This window comes from Alosa pseudoharengus, unplaced genomic scaffold, assembly GCF_046254945.1.
Source record: "Alosa pseudoharengus isolate Yale_2024_CS ecotype anadromous, Long Island Sound unplaced genomic scaffold, YU_APseudo_1.1 YU_APseudo_1.1_scf_11, whole genome shotgun sequence".
NCBI lineage: Eukaryota > Metazoa > Chordata > Actinopteri > Clupeiformes > Clupeidae > Alosa > Alosa pseudoharengus.
Window position 1 is genome coordinate 32,714,700 of NW_027468576.1, and position 23,785 is coordinate 32,738,484.

A 23,785-nucleotide genomic window follows, 5' to 3' on the forward strand; every position below is an offset into this window, starting at 1 on the left:
GAATGTTTGTCTGAATGTTTTTAAAAACTTTTGTTGCAAAAAATGTCAAAACATTTAAAACATAATCCAGAGTTCTCGCAGGAGCACAATTTGAATTTGCTAAGCAAGTCACTCAGGCAATGAGTAATGATGCTCATTACTTATTTCCCTTGTATCGTGGGGTACCAAATCACATCGGTGTATCGGATAAAGGCGGGCCAGAGGCAAGCTAAACAGATGACGACAGCGCTGCAACGAATCAGTCAGTGAACATTGGTCGTAGTGTTATCCAATTGTGTCGCAGTCCGGATTCAGTCAGTAAACATTGGTCATAGTGTTATCCAATTGCGTGTGTAACCTCTTTTACTTGTCTGTGTTGTGTTTTCCCAAGAAATGGCAATGAGACGTGGGAACAGTTCGTCATTTATTGACCTGGCATAAAAGATAACTCTTAGGGATTCCGTAGCAAGGCAGCAGCATGGATATCAACACAGTATGAGCTGGCTCTAATCCTCCAAACTAGTATTTATGAATAAAGTAAAAATGTAATACAGAGATATACTAACAAATCATATAAGGGGTTTGCACAGCGTGTCATCAGATCGGGACGTCGCCATATTGGAGATACTCGCATCATAAGAAAGCATTAGGCACTGAAGTAAATCCCTAATGTCGTCAAGGAAAATGGTTAATTATTGCCGTGTTTTAGGTTGTACCAATAGGTCAGACTGAGAAAAACATCTGGAGTATTATCGACTTCCAAAAGTTATTAAACCACCAGGGAGAAAGGAGAATAATGCCAGAAGTTATCAGAGGAAGTGAGGCGCTTGTGGTTGGACTTGGTGCGTCTCCCTCACCCAACTCTTAGCCTCAAAGAAGGGAATATGTGGTGTTTTTCTCTGGTAGAAACTATAATGCACTCTGCAGCTGGACCAACTTTGCATGTTGTTCAGACTAACTGTTCTTTTGTGGTGTTGTTGATCGCATCATGCACCTGGACCAGACGCAATTGGACACCCAGGTCAATCTATGAACATTATTGAATCTTTAGTTTCTTTAGTTTCTCTTTCTGCTTTTCATGTTCTGCTCTTTACAAACCCCTCTTGCTTCATCTTTAAGGTGCCTTAGTTGCCCTCATCATTAGGCTGCATACACGGATCCCGCTGACTCCTGCCTGCGCAGTGACTCCTGCACGATCCCCACAGAGCACTTTGGCTGAGCCATAGACTCTGCCAAGCATGGTCTTTCTTAACATCCATTAATCAGTTTTAGCTTCAAGATAGCATTTCATGTTCTTCACTTGTACTGATCTTCATGTCAATGCCTATAACCTACTCCAGCCTAGACTCTTGCTCTCATTCTCTAAATTTCTCCTCATGCTCTTGAATGCAAAACTGCCACTATTAAAGTGTTTGCTGCAGGTTCATATCTAGATAGGCTACCATAATGCTAGGTAGCTCAGTGTTTTCTAGAAACTTAATACTGCAAAGAAGAAACCTGTAACACCCATTTATCACTTTTCAGTATCCTTATATTCAGACCATGTGTACATGCTATGTAATGTCTAAGTTTTCCCATATAGCATATATTTGATTCTTATCTGTAAATGCACATTTTCTGTAACCCTCATTGGTTTCAAGGGCAACTCGAATATCTACCTACGCATGAGTGAAAGATCAAGAATCACCGCACACTGATCACTATTAACTTAATATTTATTTTTTGTATGAACAACGCGTTTCGCCTAGCGCTTCATCAGGTTAGCTCTGTACCATCCCCCTTTTCTTTTCCACAGGTGGATAAATCAGGAATAAATCACCTGATTTATTCACCTGTGGAAAAGAAGGGGGGATGGTACAGAGCGAACCTGATGAAGCGCTAGGCGAAACGCGTTGTTCGTTCAAAAAATAAATATTAAGTTAATAGTGATCAGTGTGCGGTGATTCTTGATCTTTCACTATTGGATTACTTACCTGCCTCACCTGCACCTGTTCAACTGAAGGTTTGTGCACAGCGACACCTATGGACTTTGATCTACCTACGCATATTGGTATTGACACAGACCGTTTTAGGTTTCATTGCGGCAAATAACATCTACCAAAGCACTTGCTCAAATACTTCAGGGGCCTTAGATACCAGGGTCCTTAGATACTTTTCATGTCACCTTATCTTTAGCCTATCATCCTAGCCAGGGTCTTTTCAATTGGGTTGCATTTTTTTGTGGTGATCGCATGGATCCTGCTTGACTTCTGCCAGCGCAGTACACTCCTGCCCGATCCCTGCAAAGCACTCCATGACCCTGGCTATAGGGATCTTGCCAAACAAGCAGAATTGTAAGTTTGGCATGTGTACTCATGAATCACTCATAAATCTTCATATCACATGCCATGAGCATCTGCAACTGCATCAGTCCTCTATGCCCACTGCACTGACCCCAAGCTCAGCAACGGCTAGTTGTTCTCCCCTGCACTGACCAGAGTTCTGCAACTGCAAGCTGTACTCCCCTGCACTGACCCCAAGCTCTGCAACTGCAAGCTCATTGCCCTGCATGTCATGTTAAGTTAACCCTTGAGACTACCCATTATTTTAGGATTGGTACAGCCACCACCGCGGCAAATGATGGTCTGACCAATCTGCACAGCACTTCTTGACCCTGGCTATCTTGCCAGACAGGTTTGCTTGTTTGGAATGTCAACTCATTGGCATTTGCATCAATATTAGATCCCGTTCTGCCATAGATGACAGGCGGCTCATAGCTGTCTTAACTCAAGTCGTTCCTCCATCCCATGCATTAGATCCCCTCTTTGCTACAGACGATGGACGTTCCGTCACTCGCTTTTAGTTTCAAACGCAGCTCAAAGCTGTTCTAACGCAAGTCGGAATCCCAGCAGACCGTTACTCAACTCATTCTTTTAGGATTAGTGCAGCCACCACTGCGGCAAATAACGGTCTGTCCGATCAAGCCCTCAAAACTCTCGCCTGGTGGTCCTCCGACAGCTATCAGCCTTATCACTCTTAAATCAGATCAAATCTTTCTGATCTGAGGAAAGCGCACCTCACTCTCCCGTTGAATTTGCTCCGCGTGGTTCTGGCCATAGGGCAAGGGCGTAGGTTTGGTCTCAGCTTTAGTGGGGACACATCCCCAACTCCTGTTGTCACGATGTCAATATTGTTTCAATACCAATAGCAAGTGAAAAATCTCGATTTCGATACTTTTGGCCGTCTTTTCGATACTTTTGTCGTCCTTTTGCGATTTTTAAAAAAATGATTTGGTTTGGGGGCCCCCACCACCTTGACGCCATCAGTAGCCTAATATTGAATATTATGTCATCATTTACATCAGTGGCAATCATAAAATTTGATTGACCCTCACACACACACAGAAAGTGATGGTTGTCATAGGTTTTCATATTTTGGAATTCATATGAACGTTTTATTGTTATTACTAATAGCTAAACATATTTAGTAATTTGAATACATCATATTGATATTTAAATGATAACTTTTCTTTAATATCATCACATTTGTGGTCTGTAAGTCTACTTTAAGAGGAACGTAACTTAAGAAAACTTAAGAAAACTTAAGAAATTGCGCAGCAATAAAGCAGCTGGGCCTGACAGACTGTGCCCAAGGCTACTCAAGGCCTGTGCTGCTGAACTAGGGGAGCCACTGAAGCACATCTTCAATTTGAGCCTACGCCTTGGACAAGTTCCAACACTGTGGAAGACATCACCCCTGTCCCTAAGAAGCCACACCCTAGTGAGCTTAATGACTACCCAGTAAACAAAATAAAGTCCTGGCGACGTCCCCTAAAGGTCCCCTGGCAAACGTCACCTCCTCGACATTGTGTAGGGTTCCCTTTACGTCCCTCGGACCTCTGTTCGGGAGGTCTAAAAGACGCCCACGAGACTTTGAGAGGACGTCCTGTAATGGTCACCGCGACGTTATGCGCGCGACGTTTATAGCCTATTTCCGCGATGGTAAAAAAAAAAAAAAAAAAAAAACATGAAGCGCGATTTAGTATGGTAGGGTAGGCTATTTCACATCCTGTAAGTCTCAGCGTTGCTAGGAGAGAGGTAGACGGAACATGAACACGCATTAACGACTTGATCTACAATTACACAATCAACTTCACTCACCTTATATTTTCACTCATGTATGAAATCACGTCCTCCGAATGCATTACACTAATGATAAGTAGACATGGATATTTATACCGGGCTAGGATGTGCTGCTTTCACATCTACGGTGTAATTTTCTTAATAAACTAATACGACGTTTTAATGGGCATATCCCGTAGCATATGTTCAAAACATCATCAGAGTAGGCCTAGGCTAGCCTAAGATAAATTGTTCAAACCATATTGTTTCAAAACATTAAAAACTAATTATAGCCAAAAATACTAAATGAATCGCAATGCATGCTGGGAAGCAAAACTCAACATGAAATAAAGTAGGCTACATGAAACATAACTAGAATGCATTGACGTTATATCCACTCGTTTTCTTGGACCTGTGATCAAAGGGACAGCCTATAAATAAGCCTATCTTCCTGGAACATTGCAGATAAAGAAAAATGTATCGTTTTCTCTGAATGCTCTTTGTAGCCAACTTTAAGATGAAATAAATAGATTCCAGATGTTTCTAATCTATATCATTGTTTTATTAATAAACAGTGAGGCTCTGGTGAGGCAGAGAGCTTGCTCCTCGTCAGAAATCTCATCGGATATGTGCACTCTTTGCTGTTTCCACAAGGAGCTGCTGTAACATCGGGGACAGCTATGCGTGACACTTTTAAACGCGTATGCGTCAAATAAATTACAATGACATTTAAACAAGTCATGAAGAAGCAGTAGCCTAATTCTTCTGCAATGTAGAGCTAGATCGTTTTGCTTTACAAATTACATAGTCACTTCTGTTGCTAGACAACCCTTGCTACGTGGTCTGTTTTTAACATTTCTCTAGTTTCATTGCATCGTATTCAGCTCCAAAAGTCGGTTCAGTCCCAATTCGGCCGTGTGTGTGTTTCTGAAAATAAAACAGATATAAGTACGTGACTACGTTAAATAAACCACTGCCTATTTAGAGCATGTTACATGCATCACGTACAGTTATCTGAAGAAATGCGCATTGTAGGCTAAGCTAGAAGCTAAGAACAGCGACTTTGCTAACGTTACACCATGCATAACATGAATTTGATCAAATCCCTTCCCTAGTTTGTAACGTTATTAACGTTAAACTCAAAATGTGTGTGCTACATAATTCAGCTTGTCTACATATGCAGACATGCTGAATTATGTAGCACATACATTTTGAGTTTAACGTTAACAACCCTTTTCCCAGTTTATGAAGTTGTGCGTCTATGAGCAAAGTAGAGGTTCTACTTTGCTCATAGACGCACAACTTCATAAACTGTATATGTTGCCTTAGACTACGGTAGGCTAATGTAGCGACTGCTAGAGACTAGGCTATAGATAGATAGATAGGCCTACTTAGTCATCCCCAGACGTGTAACGTGAAGTCGTGCATGGATGTGATGTCTCCGTCCTGCAGGCGGTAGCCAGACAATCTCAACTCCGCTGCCATGTGTGAATAAACAAACGTCCCCCCCATGTCCCCGGTATAACGTTATTTTCGGGTCCTTAGGAGGTATTTGAAATGACCAAATGCAAATGTCATCCGAGGGACCTGACGGTGACGTCCCCAGAAAGTCCTGCACCGGACGTCATGCAATAACCAAACGATAACTTGCTCCGGACGTCAATAAGGTCACCAGAACGTCCGCTAGAGAACATGACGTTCGGGACCAATCGGGGACGTCGTGAATGTCGGCATAAGGTCCGGGGGACGTCCCGTGTTTGTCGGGTACAGACCTGTCGCTCTTACATCACATGTGATGAAGACAATGGAGCGATTGGTCTTAGGCATGCTCAGACCCCAGGTACGCCATGCACTAGACCCGTTACAGTTTGCTTACCAGGAGAAAGGGAGCGTGGACGATGCCATCACTTATCTTCTACACAGGACACATTCCCACCTGAACAAGGGGAAAAGTGCTGTGAGAATCATGTTCTTTGATTTCTCAAGTGCTTTTAACACCATCCAGCCCCTCAGATTGGGAGACAAGCTCTTGCAGATGGGTGTGGACGCTCACCTGGTAACCTGGATTACAGATTACCTGACCGAGCGACCACAGTTCGTCAGACTGAAGAACTGTCTCTCTGACACTGTGATCTGCAGCACCGGAGCGCCACAGGGAACTGTGCTCTCTCCAGTCCTGTTCACCCTGTACACATCTGACTTCTGCTACAACACCGAGTCATGCCACATGCAGAAGTTTTCTGATGATACTGCAATTGTGGGGTGTATCAGGAACGGGCAGGAGGAGGAGTACAGGAGCCTGGTGGAGGACTTTGTGCAATGGTGCAAACTCAATCATCTTCAACTTAACACTTCAAAGACCAAGGAGATGGTGGTGGATTTCCGCAGGTCTAAGCCCACTCTGCTACCAGTCCACATTGATGGGGTCAATGTGGAGGTGGTTAGTACCTACAAGTATCTGGGTCTCCACCTGGACAATAAACTGGACTGGTCAGCCAACACGGATGCACTCTACAAGAAAGGGCAGAGCAGGCTGTACTTCCTGAGGAGGCTGCGGTCCTTCGATGTGTGCAGTAAGCTCCTCAGGATGTTCTACCAGTCTGTTGTTGCCAGCGTCCTCTTCTATGCAGTAGTATGCTGGGGAGGAAGCACAAGGAAGAAGGATGTGGGGCGAATTGACAGGCTGGTAAGGAAAGCTGGCTCTGTAGTGGGAGCTGAACTGGAGTGCATCACTTCACTATATCTGACAAAAGGACCCTGAACAAACTGATCAACATCTTGGACAATGAGTGTCACCCACTCCACAGCACTATTGTTAAGCAGAAGAGCCTGATCAGCTGGAGACTTCGCTCACTGCCTTGCACAACAGACAGACTGAGAAAGTCATTTGTCCCCAGGGCCATTGAACGGTTCAATGCCTCACTTAAGGGAAGAGGAGAGATAGACTTCTCTGCATAGTCTGCCTGCCTCTTCACCCCCTCCATGTTTGGTACAGACTGTCCACTAGCCACTTGTACCACTGTCTTTATGCCTCACTGTTTGCGTGCTATATTAGCACATTAGCACATATGCATAACCCCCCCCTCCATGCCACAGCAAATTGTGGCCACACTTATACATTTTCTTAAATAGTTAAATATATAGATATATAGACTTTACTTTACTTTATTTCTGCATTGTTGCACTGTTGACTTACTCATTTGCACTATCACCATGACCACTATCACCATTGCACTACCACCATGACACTCATTCACACAGAGCACCTTAGAGCACCTTACCATACCTTACTATGCACAGAGAATCACAGGCTCAGTCCCTGCCTCAGTCATTGCAAGCGCCTCTGATTTATTAATCACCACTATGTGGATACTGTTTTTAGAATTGATTTAGATTAAGTGTTAGTATAATTTGTATTTTTGTCATTTGTATTTTAGTATATTTTTATATATTGTATTAAGTGTTAGTATAATTTGTATTTTAGTATATTTAGCATATTCTTTATCTTCTACTGTCCTTACTGCTTAGTTGTGTTTTTATATTATATACTTTAATTACTCTTTCTGCTGTTAAAGAATGTGTTTGTGTTGTATGTATGCTGCTGAGACCTTGAATTTCCCCTGGGGATCAATAAAGTATCTATCTATCTATCTATCTATCTAACGCAATTCAGTCTCACGGTTTTAGGCTAGTGGAAGATAGTTTCGCATAGTGCAAGGATATGTAGATTCAATTCATCATGTTTGCTATGTCATTAGATAAAATTAATGTTCAAATAAATCAAAGTCAAAGAAAATCTTTCTGGGATGAGATTATAGATGAGATAAGTGTCTCGCGAGGTTCATTTCTATGAGTATGGAAATGTACCAGTTTATGTTTTATTTATTTGCATTGTGCAGGCTACATTCACAAATACATTAGCCTACATAAACAGAATAGGAACAGGAAAATGTCTCGGATCCATTGTTTATTGCGACTGCAAAATTGGTAGCCCAATTAACAGTCAATGACATGGTAACTTTTATTCTGTGCTTTATGCGACTGTCCTGCAGCACACCCTTATTCAACATGACTCCTAACCTTGGTTGAACGATTACAGAAGCTAGGTTTAGCTGTGACAATATCCTGCATATCCTAACAGTTAATGCTATTTTCCACAGTAAAATCCGCATTTGAAAGCCTGGTCACCTGTTGCCAGTTTGTATGGCTAGTTACTTTGCCTATTAGACTCTGCATAATGAAAAAGCTTTGAATGTTCCTTTTCTTCTTTGGTGGCATAGCTGATCTACAAAGCACCAAAAGGGGCAAAATGTGCATGCTGAAGGGCAAAGGGAATATTACAAATCTTTCACACTGGCCTTATAGGGTTATGTATTGGTAGACATCCCTGATAACTGAATACCGACACACTCGCTCACTTTTCTGCCAGTGTCACCACAAAGTGAAGTAGGCCTTCTTTTACTGTCGTCCTGGCCGTCGGAATAGCACAAAGGAGTTCGCTAAAATATTAGTGGGGACATTTTTGTCATCTCAAAATATTAATTAGGACTAGTCCCTAGCGTCCCACCCTAAGCCTACGCCCATGCCATAGGGTCCTTCATCTTTAACACAATTTCCTGCCCGACTCCTGCCTGCACAGTCGACTCCGGCCCGATTCCGTGAAGCACTTCAGGACCCTGGCCAGAGACTTCGCCAAACATGCTCTTATTATGCTTTTATGTCTTTATGCAAATTACTAGTGAAATGGTGTTATATTAACGCCAAAGGGCATAAATATGAATTTTTCATTGTGTTGCTTAAGGTGATACATGGGGCAACTTTTTGAGCAATGTTGCAGGGCAACCACATACATGGTTCCATGTGTTCCAATTGGATAATCAAAGTTCTAAAGAAACTAAAGTTTCTTGAGGATGGTGTGAGAGGGAGTGTATTGTGTGTGTGAGCAACACGTCTTGCACTGGATCATCCTCCTGAATCTCATTCACAACATATCTGGACAAATTACTAAGTCAGCACCAGTCAGAGGCTATGTTCATCATTTTGCCCTTAATGTCATCACATCACCAAAAGTATTGGCTTTACCACAAATATATATTTTTAAACTAAAAAAAAATACACAATAAAGTATTTTGATACAAAATACGAAGCCATTTTCTTCAACCCAATAAAATTCAAATATAAATGAATTATGTTGTATTTGAAATCAAATACATGTATCATAAATACTGCTAAAATTAATTCTGCAATCTGCACATATTTAAACAGTATTTCTCCATATCAAGGTGCTAAAATGGCCTGTCTGCAGTCCAGACCTGTCAAAATGGGTGCATCATGGAATGAAAAACATGATTAAGAAGACCCTAGACCAGGGGTGTCGGATTTGTTGGAATGAGACCTTGTGGGGGCCGACATTGTCATGGTCATTATAATTTTTTCTGCATGAGTATCAGAGTGTTATTTGATGATATCACTTATGAGCAAACAAGTACAAATAATGTACTGCTGTCATATACTGCCATTTCTCTCTTGAAATGCCCTACTTCCATGTTAGTTTCTCAGCTTCTTCCTTCCTGAGGATGGTTTGTAGTGCTAGGTTTAATCAATGTATCATATCATAGAGATATTGCTCATTGTTGAAGACAACTGGAGGTGAATATCTTTGTTTCTAATTTTCCCTTCCTAACTTAAACATCTGGGGGGCCGTATGAAACCTGCTGGAAGGCCTGATCTGGCCCCTGTGCCTTATGTTTGACACGCCTGCCCTAGACTGTTGTGTAGCTGAAATCCTCTATCGGGCAGGAATTTATATATTTGATTCTCAAAACTCTATGGTATCCTTAGTTCCTAAACATTTACACAATGTTGTTAAATGAAGAGGTGAAGCAACACAGTGGTAAAACTGCCCCTGCCCCAACTTTTTTGAGATGTGTTGCTGGTATTAAATTCACAATGAAACAACACAATTTCTCTCCTACGGCAGATGATATCTTTTCTTTGAACTATTCTCAATTAAATATAGGGTTGACATGATTTGTAAATCATAACATTCTCTTTTTATTCACATTTGACAAAGCATCCCAACTTTTCCAACTCCCATCCCAATTAACCATGGTGGAGTTTGCTGACATCCTTGATCCTGGTAATTGACTGACTGACTGTGTGTGAGCTAGTGAAGGGATGTGGGGAGTGCAAGCAACGTTAAGAAAATATATAAATGAAACATTTTTTCAAATGAGATGCATAGCAAAGCAAAGCTGCAGCTCATTAACTTCATGAGCTCCTGATGTGAATGTCTATGGCGCCACCGTGTGACCCAATGAGCGCAGTAGTCTAATAACAGAAAAATGGCATAAGATTACTTGTCCAATCTGTCCCTTTGGGGGTTGAGTTATAAATAACCCTGCATTTGTTGAAGAGTAGGCAGAGTGCTTTTGTTTAGTATCTGTCAGCTGTTACTTTATATGGTGTGCATGCACCGTATGGTGTGGCGTTAATATGAACGTTTGTGTGTGCGTGTGTCTGTTGAGAAAAGACAAAAGCAGTTTATTGAAAAGGAGTCCACCACACAAATAGGCCTAGGCCATAGAGCCTATGTCAGCGCGTGAGCGAGATGATTTCAACAAACTGTAGTCGAGTTAAGGCAGTTCTGACATGAGCTTGTTTACGCAGAAGGGTGTGCCCTCATGAAAGTAAAAGAGGCAGTGGCCAAGGGAGAAATCATTCCAATGATCCCACCTTCATCTCTCTCTCTCTCTCTCTCTCTCCACCAACACGTTCTTGTCAGTTTACAGTAGACCATAGCCTTTAAGCGTAGGCTACTTGGATTTATATAGCGGGCAACCGTTACAGCGTTTTATGGCGTTTCTAGGTAGCCTTTCTCGGAAGAGCAGTGGGCAGTGACGCGCTAGAGTTGGCATTTTAGAGCAGTTTACGGTGCGCCGCCTCCTCGTATATTTCCTGATTCTGAAAATATTTTCTTAACCTGCGGATCCTTTGATTTTGTATTTGTCCAAGGGTTCATTTTCCACTGGCAACATGTATCAAGCTGTACGGAAAGTTTTTTTCTCGGATGCTCTCTGCCTAAGCGACTCGACTGCAAAGTCGTTTGAAGAACTCTTCGCGAAGCTGGACACCAACAAAGATGGTATAGTAGATGTGTCGGAGTTGAAGGCAGGCCTTTCCTCTATGGGCATAGCTATCGGAAAAGGCACAGTACAGGTAAGAAAAAACTTTTCCCCATGCCAATTGGCAGCCGTGTTCACTCCCTGCTAATCTTAGGCATGTAGTAATCGGCATCAGATTATGTTTTATGGCAGCTAGAATGACAAAGCACACTTCCACATTTTATGGGGCCCACATCGCCGATATTAATTTAGGCACGTTGGAAAACGACCCTCTTCTTTTCTGCTCATGCTCAAGCGCGAAGTGGTCTCTGCATCACCTGCGGTTAGTCTTGGCCCCCTACAGTCTATGCTTGTCCCATAGATCTGCATCTGTGCACATTTTTAAAACATTTCTTTGCCGAAATCAATGATTTTTTTTACAATAGACTCAAACTGAACATATGACTTTAGTGTAAGTTATAGGCCTATATGAATGCTAGATCCATGTTGTGCTGTTAAATGGTTGGTTGCTCAGTACAATATATTGTGAAGAACAGGTTAACTGAATAGTGCCAGAGGAGTAACCTCAAATGCTATCAATCTGGTCAACTTCCTTCCACTTACCTGCATACATAGACCTACTTCAACAAAATATTTGCAGCGATTGTTCTATGTAACTGTGCATGTGTGACTGAGCTGGCACAAGTGAAGTCACTAGTGTTTCATATAATTACCCTATTGGTTAAACCTTTGATATCTGTAAATAAAAAGTGTTCATGTAGGGACATTAGCCTACAGGTGGGGTTTTACAGCAGGTAACTCCTTGACATTAACTCCTGTTCTACTCACACACCCACATTCTTTCTCTCACACTCACTCTCTATCTCTCTCTCACACACACACACACACACACACACACATACGTAGAAAGGAAGTGAGACATGCATACACATCTGCAGGTCACTGATGTTATCAATGCCAGAAAGCATGTGGCAATGCACTTAGACCCTGGAATCTACTGGACACATAGTAACTGGAGTCAAAGCCTATAACTGTCAACATATATCATACATGTAAGACATATGTACACAAATCTGATAAGGGGTCCAAAAACAAGGATAGTGTTAATGCATCCAACTGAATAATGCATCATGTGTACCTTTCAAAATGCAAAAATGCATAAAAAAGATACACTACAATTAAATACAATTTTACTACTAAATACAATTTCACTCTAACTCTTGATAGTTTTATGGATGTTTTATCAATTCCTTCATTCTGAACAGAAAATAATGACATCTGGAGACTCTGATGGAAATGCTGGGCTGGACCTAAACGAGTTTTCCAAGTACCTGAGGGAACACGAAAAAAAACTCAAGCTGACCTTTAAGAGTTTGGATAAAAACAATGATGGTGAGAGCTAGCTTATTTTTTTTAATCAAGTTTATCCTCCATAAATCCATCTAACAACACAGCGCATATACTAAACCTGCCACAACTGAGTTTCTTTGTATGACTGAGTTGCTTGAATATAATGCCCCATAGGACACAGTACTCATTTGTTGCTCAAATAGCAGTGGGCTGTGATATGCTGTCAGTGATGGGAATAGTTTCAGTACAACAGTTTTTACAGTGAGAGACTCGTGTAGAGCTAGTATACTGTAGCTATATGCAGCGGGCCAGTTGGCATTGGTCTGGCATCTATCTAAACATCTAGACCGTGTTCTCCACCTGCTAGAACTACAACATGACTGCTGATTGTCTCAGTTACCTTATAAGAAAATGGCAGCACATGATGTGTCTTCACTGACACTTTTCTCATCACAGGCCGCATTGATTACAAGGAGATCAGGCAGTCTCTGACAGACATGGGCGTGGATGTGACAGAGGAGCAGGCCCAGAAGATTCTACAGAGGTAACGTTAGACAAGCTGATTTACACTATCTCTCTGTCAAATCTTCATTCTCATTCTGAAGGACAGTTCACTGTCTACCTCAACAATGTTGCAGGAGTCAGTCTGTCACACAGCGAGAATGAGCTTTGGGTATTCTGCAACAACACACCCAACAAGTAGCATTATAGTAACTGAGGAATCATATTACCAACCCTTTTCCTTTTTCTGTATCATGCAATTACCATTGTTTTCCACCAGAGGGCAGATTAATGATAAGTCATTGTTGTGGGACTATTGTAATGGAGCATAGAGATTGTAAACCTCACTTCACAAAATGTGGAGATAGCATCCTGGCTTGATTAACTGATGTTTGTTATAGTCTATATGTTATAGATCATATTATTGCCAATATATTTTGAACACCAACATGAGAGACTAGCCAAACAGGTTGGCTATTAACATGTGTCATGTATCTTTATTATATCTGTTTACATTTCTAATAGACACTGTGGACAAATGTGTTGAGCTACATGAGTTTCTGATAAAGGGCATAGTTTAAAGTAGTATTTAAGTATATTTCCAGTTTCCCAAGTGACTTTATCTAAATATAATGGATTACAACAGTGGCCCTCCTCATATTAGGACCATGTCATTGCACTGTGTCTAAGTGTAATACGCAATAAAATGGCACACTAAAGGCTAGCATGCTGAATAGCACTAAGTAAAATAAATGTACATTTCATTACATCATTGCAATCATTGAAAGGCTCAGGTTTCCAGTGTTTACTGCAGTTTCTAAAGAGATTGGCAAAGAATACCGCATTTGAGGTTTTTAACAGACATCCTGTCCTGTATTTGATTAAATAAATTGGTGCTGACAGGTTGTAAATGTACATTTATCAGCCAGGGCCAGTTTTAAACTAGCTGAGAGCATGGTTGGGAAGAAAAAAGTGGATCATGTGCTCTGGGTGGAGAGTGCTGTTTAATGACTGATAACGCCCATGGCCTCTCTCTGTGTATGTGTGTAACATGTACATGGATAACACTTTCAGTAAGGTGAAAGCAAAATTGCCTGCAAGACCTTGATGCTGAGTTTCTGAGTAGCTGGACAGTATTTACTTGAAGAGAAGAGAATGGACAGCAAACCTGTGATGGACGATTACATGATGAACCTTAATAACACCAAGGCTATCAGACATGGTGGGAATACTCATGAAAGTTGTGTAGTCAGTTTGTTATAGATTTGATACGAGTAGCTAATACTGTAGCTAATCTTTGAAGTGCTGTAACAAATACTCCACAAGCAGATATTACTAATCTGCTAGATATATTATAATATTATTCACTCAATCTGAAAATAATTCAGTAAATATAGGTCTCATCTGGGAAAATATGAGGGAAAGCTGTAATTACTGCAAAAGATTCTAATTTTAATATGTCTAGGCATATCTCTCACAAATTTAGGCCTAATTCAATTTCTCTGTGATCATTTATTCACATATTTTTATTAAGGAAACTATAGCTAACCAGCTTATAAAATGAAAAAGAAAATTATTCAGCAGCATGGTTTTCTGTCATGGTTTTTGAAGCCAGCTTCTGGAATGTGAGTGAGTGGCCTATTCTGGACCATGAAAAAATGACCCCTGCGCGGACTATAACCAAAGAAAGTAAAGGAGATTATGTGCACCTCCATTCTCCAAATAAGGGACTAAACTGCACCTTTCACAAACCTTAAAATTAACTTTATTAGTTTTACAGTTGAATTAAAAAATAAATTGTGCTCAGGAATGCTTAGAGATAGAGAGAGAGAGAGACAGAGACAGAGAGAGAGAGACTGCTTCGGAGTAGACTATAATATAGTGAATTCTATAGGCGTATTCAATAAAATATGAAATTTGCGTGAAACATCTGCACCGCTACTGCGACATCTACAGTGCCTGGCATATGCGCTACAGCGTTTTCGCTCTTTTTTACCTCTTTGTGCAGACGCAAGTTTTTTTCATCAGTGTTGTTAAAGGTGTGAAAATGACGGTAAGAAAAAATGTACCCGTTGTTTTAGTATAGACATAGACATGGCCTGTTGGTGATAGTAGTGGTGATGGTTGATAGTGGTTTTGCCAGTAAAACCGGAAAACTCACTAGACAAGTATGCAGGTAATTACTTCAAGTTTTAGTAGGCTACTCTGGGCCTGCACCAATGCCTACATTAATGTAGATTTCTGACTATATGCACCAAAGTTGGTTTAAGTTCAAATTGAACTGTGAACAAACAAATTTTAATCAATTATTGAGATGAATCAAAAGTTTAGTTAACTCAAGGTTAGCAGCATGGTAACTCAGACTTCAGTTCTTGGGAACTCATGGTGTTCTTGGAGACCAATGCTAACTAATGCTATCACAAAAGCTAACATTTGTTTGTTTTTATTAAGTGCATGATGTGAGTAGATATTATTGAAGGCTTATAATACAACAAAAAAGATGTGTAGACGGGTGATGAAGTGTCATTCTACATCTCACTGGACACAGTTAGTGAATGACAGGGGCAGATATACAGTATGCGTGTGAGGGATGGACACATAATGTGCAGTAATCCAATTAAGGTGTTGACTCCTCTCCGGGCCTAGCGGGACTGGAAGTGCTCCCATGGTGTGCTTTATCTGTATCCGTGATGTAAACTAGGTTGGGATTTGACCCAAGGACTCATGCAGGCAAAGGAGCTGTCCAACTTTCACTGTTTGCCCAGCCACCTCCCAACAGAATACACACACCCATGCATATATAAACATATTGAGCTGAGATGTGTTGCTAAAAAATACTAAACATGTCTCTGTCTCTCCCTCTCTCTCTCTCTCTCTCTCTGTCTCTCTCTCTCTCTCTCTCTCTCTCTCTCTGTCTCTCTCTCGCACTGGTACAGTATTGATGTTGATGGCACCATGACAGTGGACTGGAGTGAATGGAGAGATCATTTCCTATTTAGTGCTGCTTCAAACTTACAAGAGATCCTACGCTACTGGAAGCACTCCACGGTGAGTGAGTGAGTGAGTGTGTGTGTGTGTGTGTGTGTGTGTGTGTGTGTGTGTGTGTGTGTGTGTGTGTGTGTGTGCGCATAGAATTGGTGTTTTGCGTACACCTACAGCTCCACTCTAATGCATTTATATGTTATATTCTAGCCTATACCCTTTTGCACACACACACACACACACACACACACACACACACACACACAGAGACTAATGAATGAACTGCCATCCTGCTGAGTTTGGCACTCTCCCTGTGATCTGTAATCACACTGTAACTGCACAAGGCTACGTCACTACGTCAAAGAGCTCAGACACAGACACACACACATGCACACACTCGCTAATATACACACAAGTACACAGTAATCAGCTTGGCTGCGATATTTATCCCTCTCACAGTGAATGGACTTGTGCTTGTCCAGTCAATGGTTTGTCTATCTCAAATAATTTTCAACATTCTCACATAAGTCTCTCTTTAAAAGCTTTACATGTATGATTCTCTGAAACAAAGTACTGTTAGTGATATTGAGCTTATCTTTCAACACCACGAGCCCTATGCTAATACCAACCATATAAAAAATAACCTTGAGGCATTGTATATGGGCCTTTTTACAGAAATATCTGTTTCCAGATAGACACTCAGGCACACTTTAGATGAGACCCAAAAATAAGATATCACTAGAAACCTCTTGATACCTTTATAAAGTAGTGTTGGCCCAACCAGCCTAAACTGTAACTGGGAAACCTCTCTCCCTCTCGCTCTCTCTCTCTCCCCCCCCCCCTCTCTCTCTCTTTGTTGAAGCTTATTCAAACCTGTTTTGTACTCTGGGAAGAACAGCTAATTGAAGGTCTGTGCATCAGTGGACAGATTAGAGCAATTATTGGATAAAGGAGGGTCGCTTACAAAGTGAGGTCCAATGACCGCTGAGTTGGGCGGGACCAGATTGCAGGTAGTCTCGGTGCAGGAGGCACAGTATGTGCATACTGTCATACTGGAATGCTTGCGGTCTGGCTTAGAACACTAGTCAGTGGTGCAGGGATCACTTTGCAGGGATTCCATCACATTTCTTCAGGGTCTGCATCCAAAACAGAATCAGGAGTAGGAGGAAGCCACTCAAACAGGGGAGACAAATAACCTTTAAAACCTTCATCATAAAGTCAAGAAGCACCTTGAGTTAACCCTTGAAACGAACCCTTGAACCGAAGAAACTTGCCTTTGGAGCGGTTTAAAGTCATATCTAAAAAAAAAATCCTGGTGGTATTTGAGCTGGCACGGGAGGCCATTTGCTCTGGCATCGGTGGTAGGACTGGCGCACCATGGTACTGCTGCAGCAGCAGCCAAAGGGAGAGTGGTTCTTCATCGACTTTGAGGAAGATGGAGCCATTTATGAGGTGGAGGTGGAAGTGGTAGGTGCTGATGGCTTCACTCCCATGCAGAATGTTTGTTGTCTGGTTGGAGGGATATTTGAAGAGTTCTTTTGCCATCAAACAGGTTTTCTTATGAGTACATGGGTGATTATACAACTTACCATTGTTAGACAACACTTTCATCATTATATCCTCTAAAACTTTTTTTGTTATATTTGAAAGAATCTGATTCACTTTGGGCGTACCCAAACTATGCCATCCGTACCGTATCTGAGTACGTTTGACCCCCAAAGTCCGGTTTGTTTGACCAGTGTGATCGCTCCGTACCGTACCTTGGCAAGGTATGCTTATCCATGCCCAGGCCCATTTGAGGAGGTGGACTCTGGCACGGCACAGTTGGGCTTATGATCGCGCCTATGCAAAGATTCTAGAGCACAGAAGCTCAACCGCGCCTGGGTACAGTTTGATAGTATGCAGTGCGAGTGCGGACCAAGAACAGGACAGAACCGTACTCCGGCACGGTACAAGAACAGGAGAGAACCGTACTCCGGCACGGTACAAGAACAGGAGAGAACCGTACTGCGGCACGCTACAAGTGAACCGTGCCCAGTGTGAGTACGCCCTTAAGGAGTCCATTGAAGCCAAAGCTCAGGAGTAATAACTGCACCAGCAAAAGGGTCAAACTTTATTGACATTCATGACTTTCAGGTGACGATGGAGTTGATATGGGATGGGATCATGAATGTCCTTTAGCAGGTGCTATCTGTGGTCATGATCTGAAGGAAATTAGACTCATCGCGATGCTTCCAGCTGGCCCGTGTGAATGTGTTGAGTAATGTATCATTAGGGCTCTCTGTGACCATGCTGCCTTATGTAAGGTACCCCTTACGTAAAAGAATAGATGGTCGGGATTAAGTTCAAGGTTGGTGTGAGGTCAGAGTTCGTATGGATATAGGGATGAGCAGTTCAGGGCCAGTATGGTGCTTGAGATTGGTGTGCTCTAATGTGAAAGACTGTTTGACCCCACATGACCTACTAGTTTTTTGTGAATCAATATATTATGTATTATAAATATAAGCCTCAAGATAGCATGCATTTCAATGAATCTTTGTCTTCATTTTTACAAAATGTATGGGAGCATCTGTCCTGTATGTTACTGTATGCTATTAAATATGCTACTTTAGTAGGTTTAGAGCAGAGTGCTCTTTTAGCATGTAACAATCCGATGGTCTCTGTTAGTTATGACCGCCGTGCAAGTGAAGCGGCACAAAACCATTGATTTTCATTTTAATCCGTCAAATTGGGCCCCCCAAAAGGATGGTAGGCCGGACACAGTTCTCTGTGAATATCTCGAGAACCGTAGGGCCTAGGAGGACCAATTGTTTTTGTATATTGGTCTCAAGGGGCCATCTTAACACATCCCATAACCACTCATTTGCAGTATAGTACTACCTAGTTAAAAATGAAAAAGCAAAAATGAGGCGTTGTAATCGCAGGTATCTTTGGCTGACGTGTTCAGAACTGCACAAAATTTGACGGGTAAGATCACTATGACAGCCTATGACAGAATGCATTTCGTGGAATTCAGTTCATTAGGGGCCATACTATGAATAAATGTATGTGTACATTTAGTGACAGGCATGCACACACACACACACACAGGCATGCACACATGTACACAAAAGCAAACACACATGCACACACATGCAAGAGTAGAGGATTGAATAGGAGATGGAGACAAATTAAAAAGAGTGATTTATTTTTGCAGAGATAATGTATAGGACTGGGCGGCAGTCATATTTTTTACCAATCTGCGGTACATCTAGTTGTGTAAGTAAGTAGCCATGCCAAAAGAGCAGCCCTAATGACTGCTTAGAGACTATGTTGAACACACCACACTGATGAACTCAAACTTTGTAACAGAGATGAGGTTTGTTCACTTTGTGATTGCCTTTAGTTGCTTATTTGGTCATCAATGACCATTGTTGGTAAATGTGAATAGTACAGTAAGAAGACATAATATGTGACTGTGGAAATTATAACTGATAAGGTAAACAGTGTCCTTTATTAGTGATATAAAACAACGGTAACTATGGGAATATGGGAATGATGGTGACTGACATCCATGTTGCACCTCTGCTGCAAATGTATGAAGTTTGGATGGATTCTATTTTATCACATGCTAAATGGTGTGTGTGTGTGCGTGTGTGTGTGTGTGTGTGTGCGTGTGTGTGTGTGTGCGTGTGTGTGTGTGCGTGTGTGTGTGTGCGCGTGCGTGCGCGCGTGTGTGCGGTGTGTAAGGTTCTGGACATAGGAGACAGCCTCACCATCCCAGATGAGTTCACAGAGGAGGAAAAGACGACGGGCGTGTGGTGGAGACAGCTGGCCGCCGGGGCGGTGGCAGGGGCCGTCTCTCGTACTGGCACGGCACCACTGGACAGAATGAAAGTGTTCATGCAGGTAAGCCCTACAAGGATAGATACACACACACACACACACAAAGTTATGTAACAAAACTTTAGTTGAGTAACAAAATTGAGGACATTTTTGTGGTTAGACCTGTGAAATGCATGTCAAAGAAGTTAACAGGATGCCATATGCTCTCTTTTGCCACATATTTTAACATAGTTTATGCATTCACAATGGTAAAATTACAAGTAGGCTGATGACAGATTTATATATTTTTTTTATATTACATACTGTATATTTTTTATTTGTTTGTCTTTGTTTGTTTTAGCTGTAGATTTGTTGGGTTGTTCTTGCACACTAGTGCATGACTTCTGAATGTTGCCTTTTTTCATTTAATCGTTTGTTTCATTGATTGATTGTTTGATTATCTTAGCTGTTCCTATGGTTACCTCACTGCGGCGCCATCTTATATGATTTGTTGTCTCTGAAAAGAGGGTGCAGGACGGAAAATGCTTTCTGTCTGAATAGCTCCTTATCGGGAAGTAAAACAGCCTGCTGCTAGAGCCATGGCATCACACACCATTGTTGTCGTTGTTCAGGTGCACTCCTCTAAGACCAACAAGATCAGCCTGGCAGGAGGCTTCAAGCAGATGATTAAGGAGGGGGGCGTGACATCACTGTGGAGGGGCAACGGGGTCAACGTCCTCAAGATCGCCCCTGAGACCGCCATCAAGTTCATGGCCTATGAGCAGGTGAGCCAACAAAGGAAGAAGCAAATTGACCAACCAAAACTGAGCAGTCATAAGCCAATTAGCATTCGAGCTGTGCAGATCAGATGAAAAAGCAAGCAGTGGTCTTTGTAAAGAGATAAATATATTAAAAAAAAGAAATATTTTTTCCTACTTCTATTAAAGATTTTTTTAACCTCTAGAAGCTTTTTGCAATCTTGCGTGAAGGGTAGTGATGATGGGATTTTGAGCACTAAAACATCACCACAACCATTCAAAGTGTTAAAGATGTTTTATTGTGTCAACACTTTTTATTTCCTCTGCCTTTACCTAGCAGATGTCCAGCATCTTTGTGTTTTCCTCTGCCTAACTGTTACTCTCCCGTCCATCCTGTCTGCTGTCCACCAGTATAAGAAGCTGCTGGGCCAGGAGTCGGGGAAGGTGAAGCCTCATGAGCGGTTCATGGCCGGATCCCTGGCTGGAGCCACAGCTCAGACCGCCATCTACCCCATGGAGGTGAGACGTGTGGGGCTGGGGCAGGGGCTGGGGCAGGAGCTGCCGGGTTGGGTTGGTGTAGGATGAGAATGTTGATAGTTATTCACCCGGCGGCCAGAACGAGGCTACAGAGTACACTTGCCATCACACTTCAGTCCAGCAGATGGTGGTAATGCACTCCGTTTGCACACTGGCAAAAAAATAAAACTCAGGCCAGCGAACCCTTTTTCTGTAAGCTTTTTTTGGCAGTTTGCAAACGGAGTGCTTTACCAACATCTGCTGGACTGAGGTGTGATGGCAAGTCTACCCTGTAGCCTCGTTCTTGCCGCTGGGTGAGTAAGGCGAATGGCTGAAAGAGCAGACTGATAGATATGTTTTATTGGATGGAGAGGTAGGTGAGTGGATGGAAAGGAGATAAAGGACCTATTATTGTGTTGTGTGGGAGCATCGCACTGATTCGCACCTGATTATGCTTGTCTTGGTATTAACTTAGCAAAATGACTTTAGCTTTAATCAGGGTTGTGCACAATTCAAATTGCAACTCTTCCTGTTTGCTACCTTAATTGAAATGCAAGTGAAATTCAAGAATTGAATTCGAATTTAAGAGCCAGTTTCAATTCAATTCTGGAATTTTGCACAAACCTGGCTTTGATTAATTTGTACTTAGCAAAATGACTTTAGCTTTAATTCATTTGTACTTAGCAAAATGACTTTAGCTTGAATTTATTTGCGTTTGTTGTCTGACTTTACCGGCTGGTTGTCATTTCCATTTGGGGCCATGAATAATGAATCTGAGCACCGTTACAGAACATACTGTATATGACTGAGAGAAGCTCTAGGTTGAGAATTAGGTAAGAAGATTTAGGATATCAAACCCTGACATCTGATGTGTTGTGCTGTGTGGTCAGGTGATGAAGACGCGCCTGACCCTAGGGAAGACGGGCCAGTACAAGGGCATGCTTGACTGTGCCAAGAAGATTCTGAAGAAGGAGGGCGTGAAGGCTTTCTACAAGGGCTACGTCCCCAACATCATTGGCATCATCCCCTATGCTGGCATAGACCTGGCTGTCTATGAGGTGTGTGTGTGAGTGTGTGTGTGTGTCTGTTTGTGTGTGTGTGTGCGCGCAGTCGCACACTGTCCTGTAATTGTTTTTCAGTTGTAATGTTCATGCATCAAGTCAGCATCTTATTACCAGACTTTGACAACACTTATGCAACACCTTAACCGCTAGCACTAATTCTATGTATTCCAGATGTTCGAAATAACCAATTGACATTCATTTAATTTACAATGCATTTTACATTCCTGCCTCCTTCTGTCTCCGGTTTTGTGAACACATGCCTTACCCTCCATTTGTCCGTTGTTGTCTCTCAGAGTCTGAAGAATGCCTGGCTCTCCAAGTACGCTAAAGACACGGCTAACCCCGGCATCCTGGTGCTGCTGGCCTGTGGCACCATCTCCAGCACCTGCGGCCAGCTGGCTAGTTACCCACTGGCACTGATCCGCACACGCATGCAAGCCCAGGGTACGAGAGAATGTGTGTGTATTGGTGTGTGTGTGTGTGTGTGTGCACGCGCGTGTGTGTGTGTGTGTGCACGTGTGTGTGTGTGTGTGTGTGTGTGTGTGTGCGCGTGTGTGTGTGTGTGTGCGTGCGTGTGTGTGTGTGTGTTTGTGTGACTGTGCGTGTGTGTGCACGTGTGTGTGTGTGTTTGTGTGCGTGCGTGTGTGTGTGCGCGTGTGTGTGTGTGCATGTGTAGTTGTATGTGGACGTGCGTCTGTGTCTGTGTGCATACTGTTAAATCTTGTAATGTTAAATCCTTAAGGCTTCTCCCTTTGTCCAGTATGTTGTCTCCTGGTGTGTTTTTATATTTGATTATCAATCCCACATCTGTCACTCATTGGGTCTCCTCATTGGTTCTCTCTGTCACTCATTGGATCTCCTCATTGGCTCTCTGCCTCAGCTACTCTGGAGGGGGCGGAGCAGGTGAACATGACCAAGCTGGTGAAGAAGATCCTGGAGAAGGACGGCATGTTCGGCCTGTACCGCGGCATCCTGCCCAATTTCATGAAGGTCATCCCTGCGGTCAGCATCAGCTACGTGGTCTACGAATACATGAGAAGTGGCCTGGGCATTTCCAAGTGAAGACGCTACACGAGTTCAATGCATGTTTATGTGTGTGTATGTGTATGTGTGTGTGCGCACACAAGTTTGTATGTACAGACATTTTAATCTAAGTCAGGTTGTTAGCCTACCAAACCCTAGGCTACTTAGCCCACGACACCAAACTCAATATTAGAGAGAAAACATGCGAGAGTTCACATTGTTTACTGCACTTTCATTGTTGAAATGCAAAATGACACTTAACCATTCAGTCTTGCATTGCAAAGGATGCAATCACGACATGTCCTTAGAGGCTGGGTTGTTTGCAATGGTATTTGAAGTTTTAATTTGACCATAAAAGCACTAAAGGTATTTACACCTCTTTTTTTTTTTAAATCTTTACAAGGACCACAAACAGTCATTTCTGGTAATGCCATAGTGATTTCTGTTTCATTGCTGATGATCCTCAGCTGGTTTGAATAGGAGTCCTCATCCGTCCCAGACACAGAGACTTCAGAGATACCTCACAAGACCACAAAACATGGCATCTTTCCTTTGAGCCTGCCGTGTTGTCTTTGACAAAATAT

At 42.2% G+C, this 23,785-nt stretch overlaps 1 protein-coding gene across 1 annotated transcript; it reads left to right on the forward strand.

The window, feature by feature from the left end:
* The first annotated feature begins 10,801 nt into the window (after nt 1–10,801).
* slc25a24 (solute carrier family 25 member 24) lies at nt 10,802–23,585 on the forward strand. The gene is made up of 10 exons (XM_076278913.1): nt 10,802–11,297; nt 12,469–12,595; nt 13,010–13,097; nt 15,991–16,102; nt 19,766–19,924; nt 20,473–20,625; nt 21,010–21,117; nt 22,005–22,172; nt 22,472–22,622; nt 23,059–23,585. Exons 1-10 carry the CDS (start codon nt 11,115–11,117, stop codon nt 23,238–23,240), a joined length of 1,431 nt encoding a protein of 476 aa, XP_076135028.1. The 5' UTR covers nt 10,802–11,114; the 3' UTR covers nt 23,241–23,585.
* Nucleotides 23,586–23,785: the final 200 nt, after the last annotated feature.

Coding starts and splice junctions, on each gene's coding strand:
- slc25a24 (XM_076278913.1), top strand. CDS start 11,115: ATGTATCAAGCTGTACGGAAAGTTTTTTTCTCGGATGCTCTCTGCCTA. Junction 19,925..20,472: donor GAATGAAAGTGTTCATGCAG/GTAAGCCCTACA, acceptor GTCGTTGTTCAG/GTGCACTCCTCTAAGACCAA. Junction 20,626..21,009: donor AGTTCATGGCCTATGAGCAG/GTGAGCCAACAA, acceptor GCTGTCCACCAG/TATAAGAAGCTGCTGGGCCA.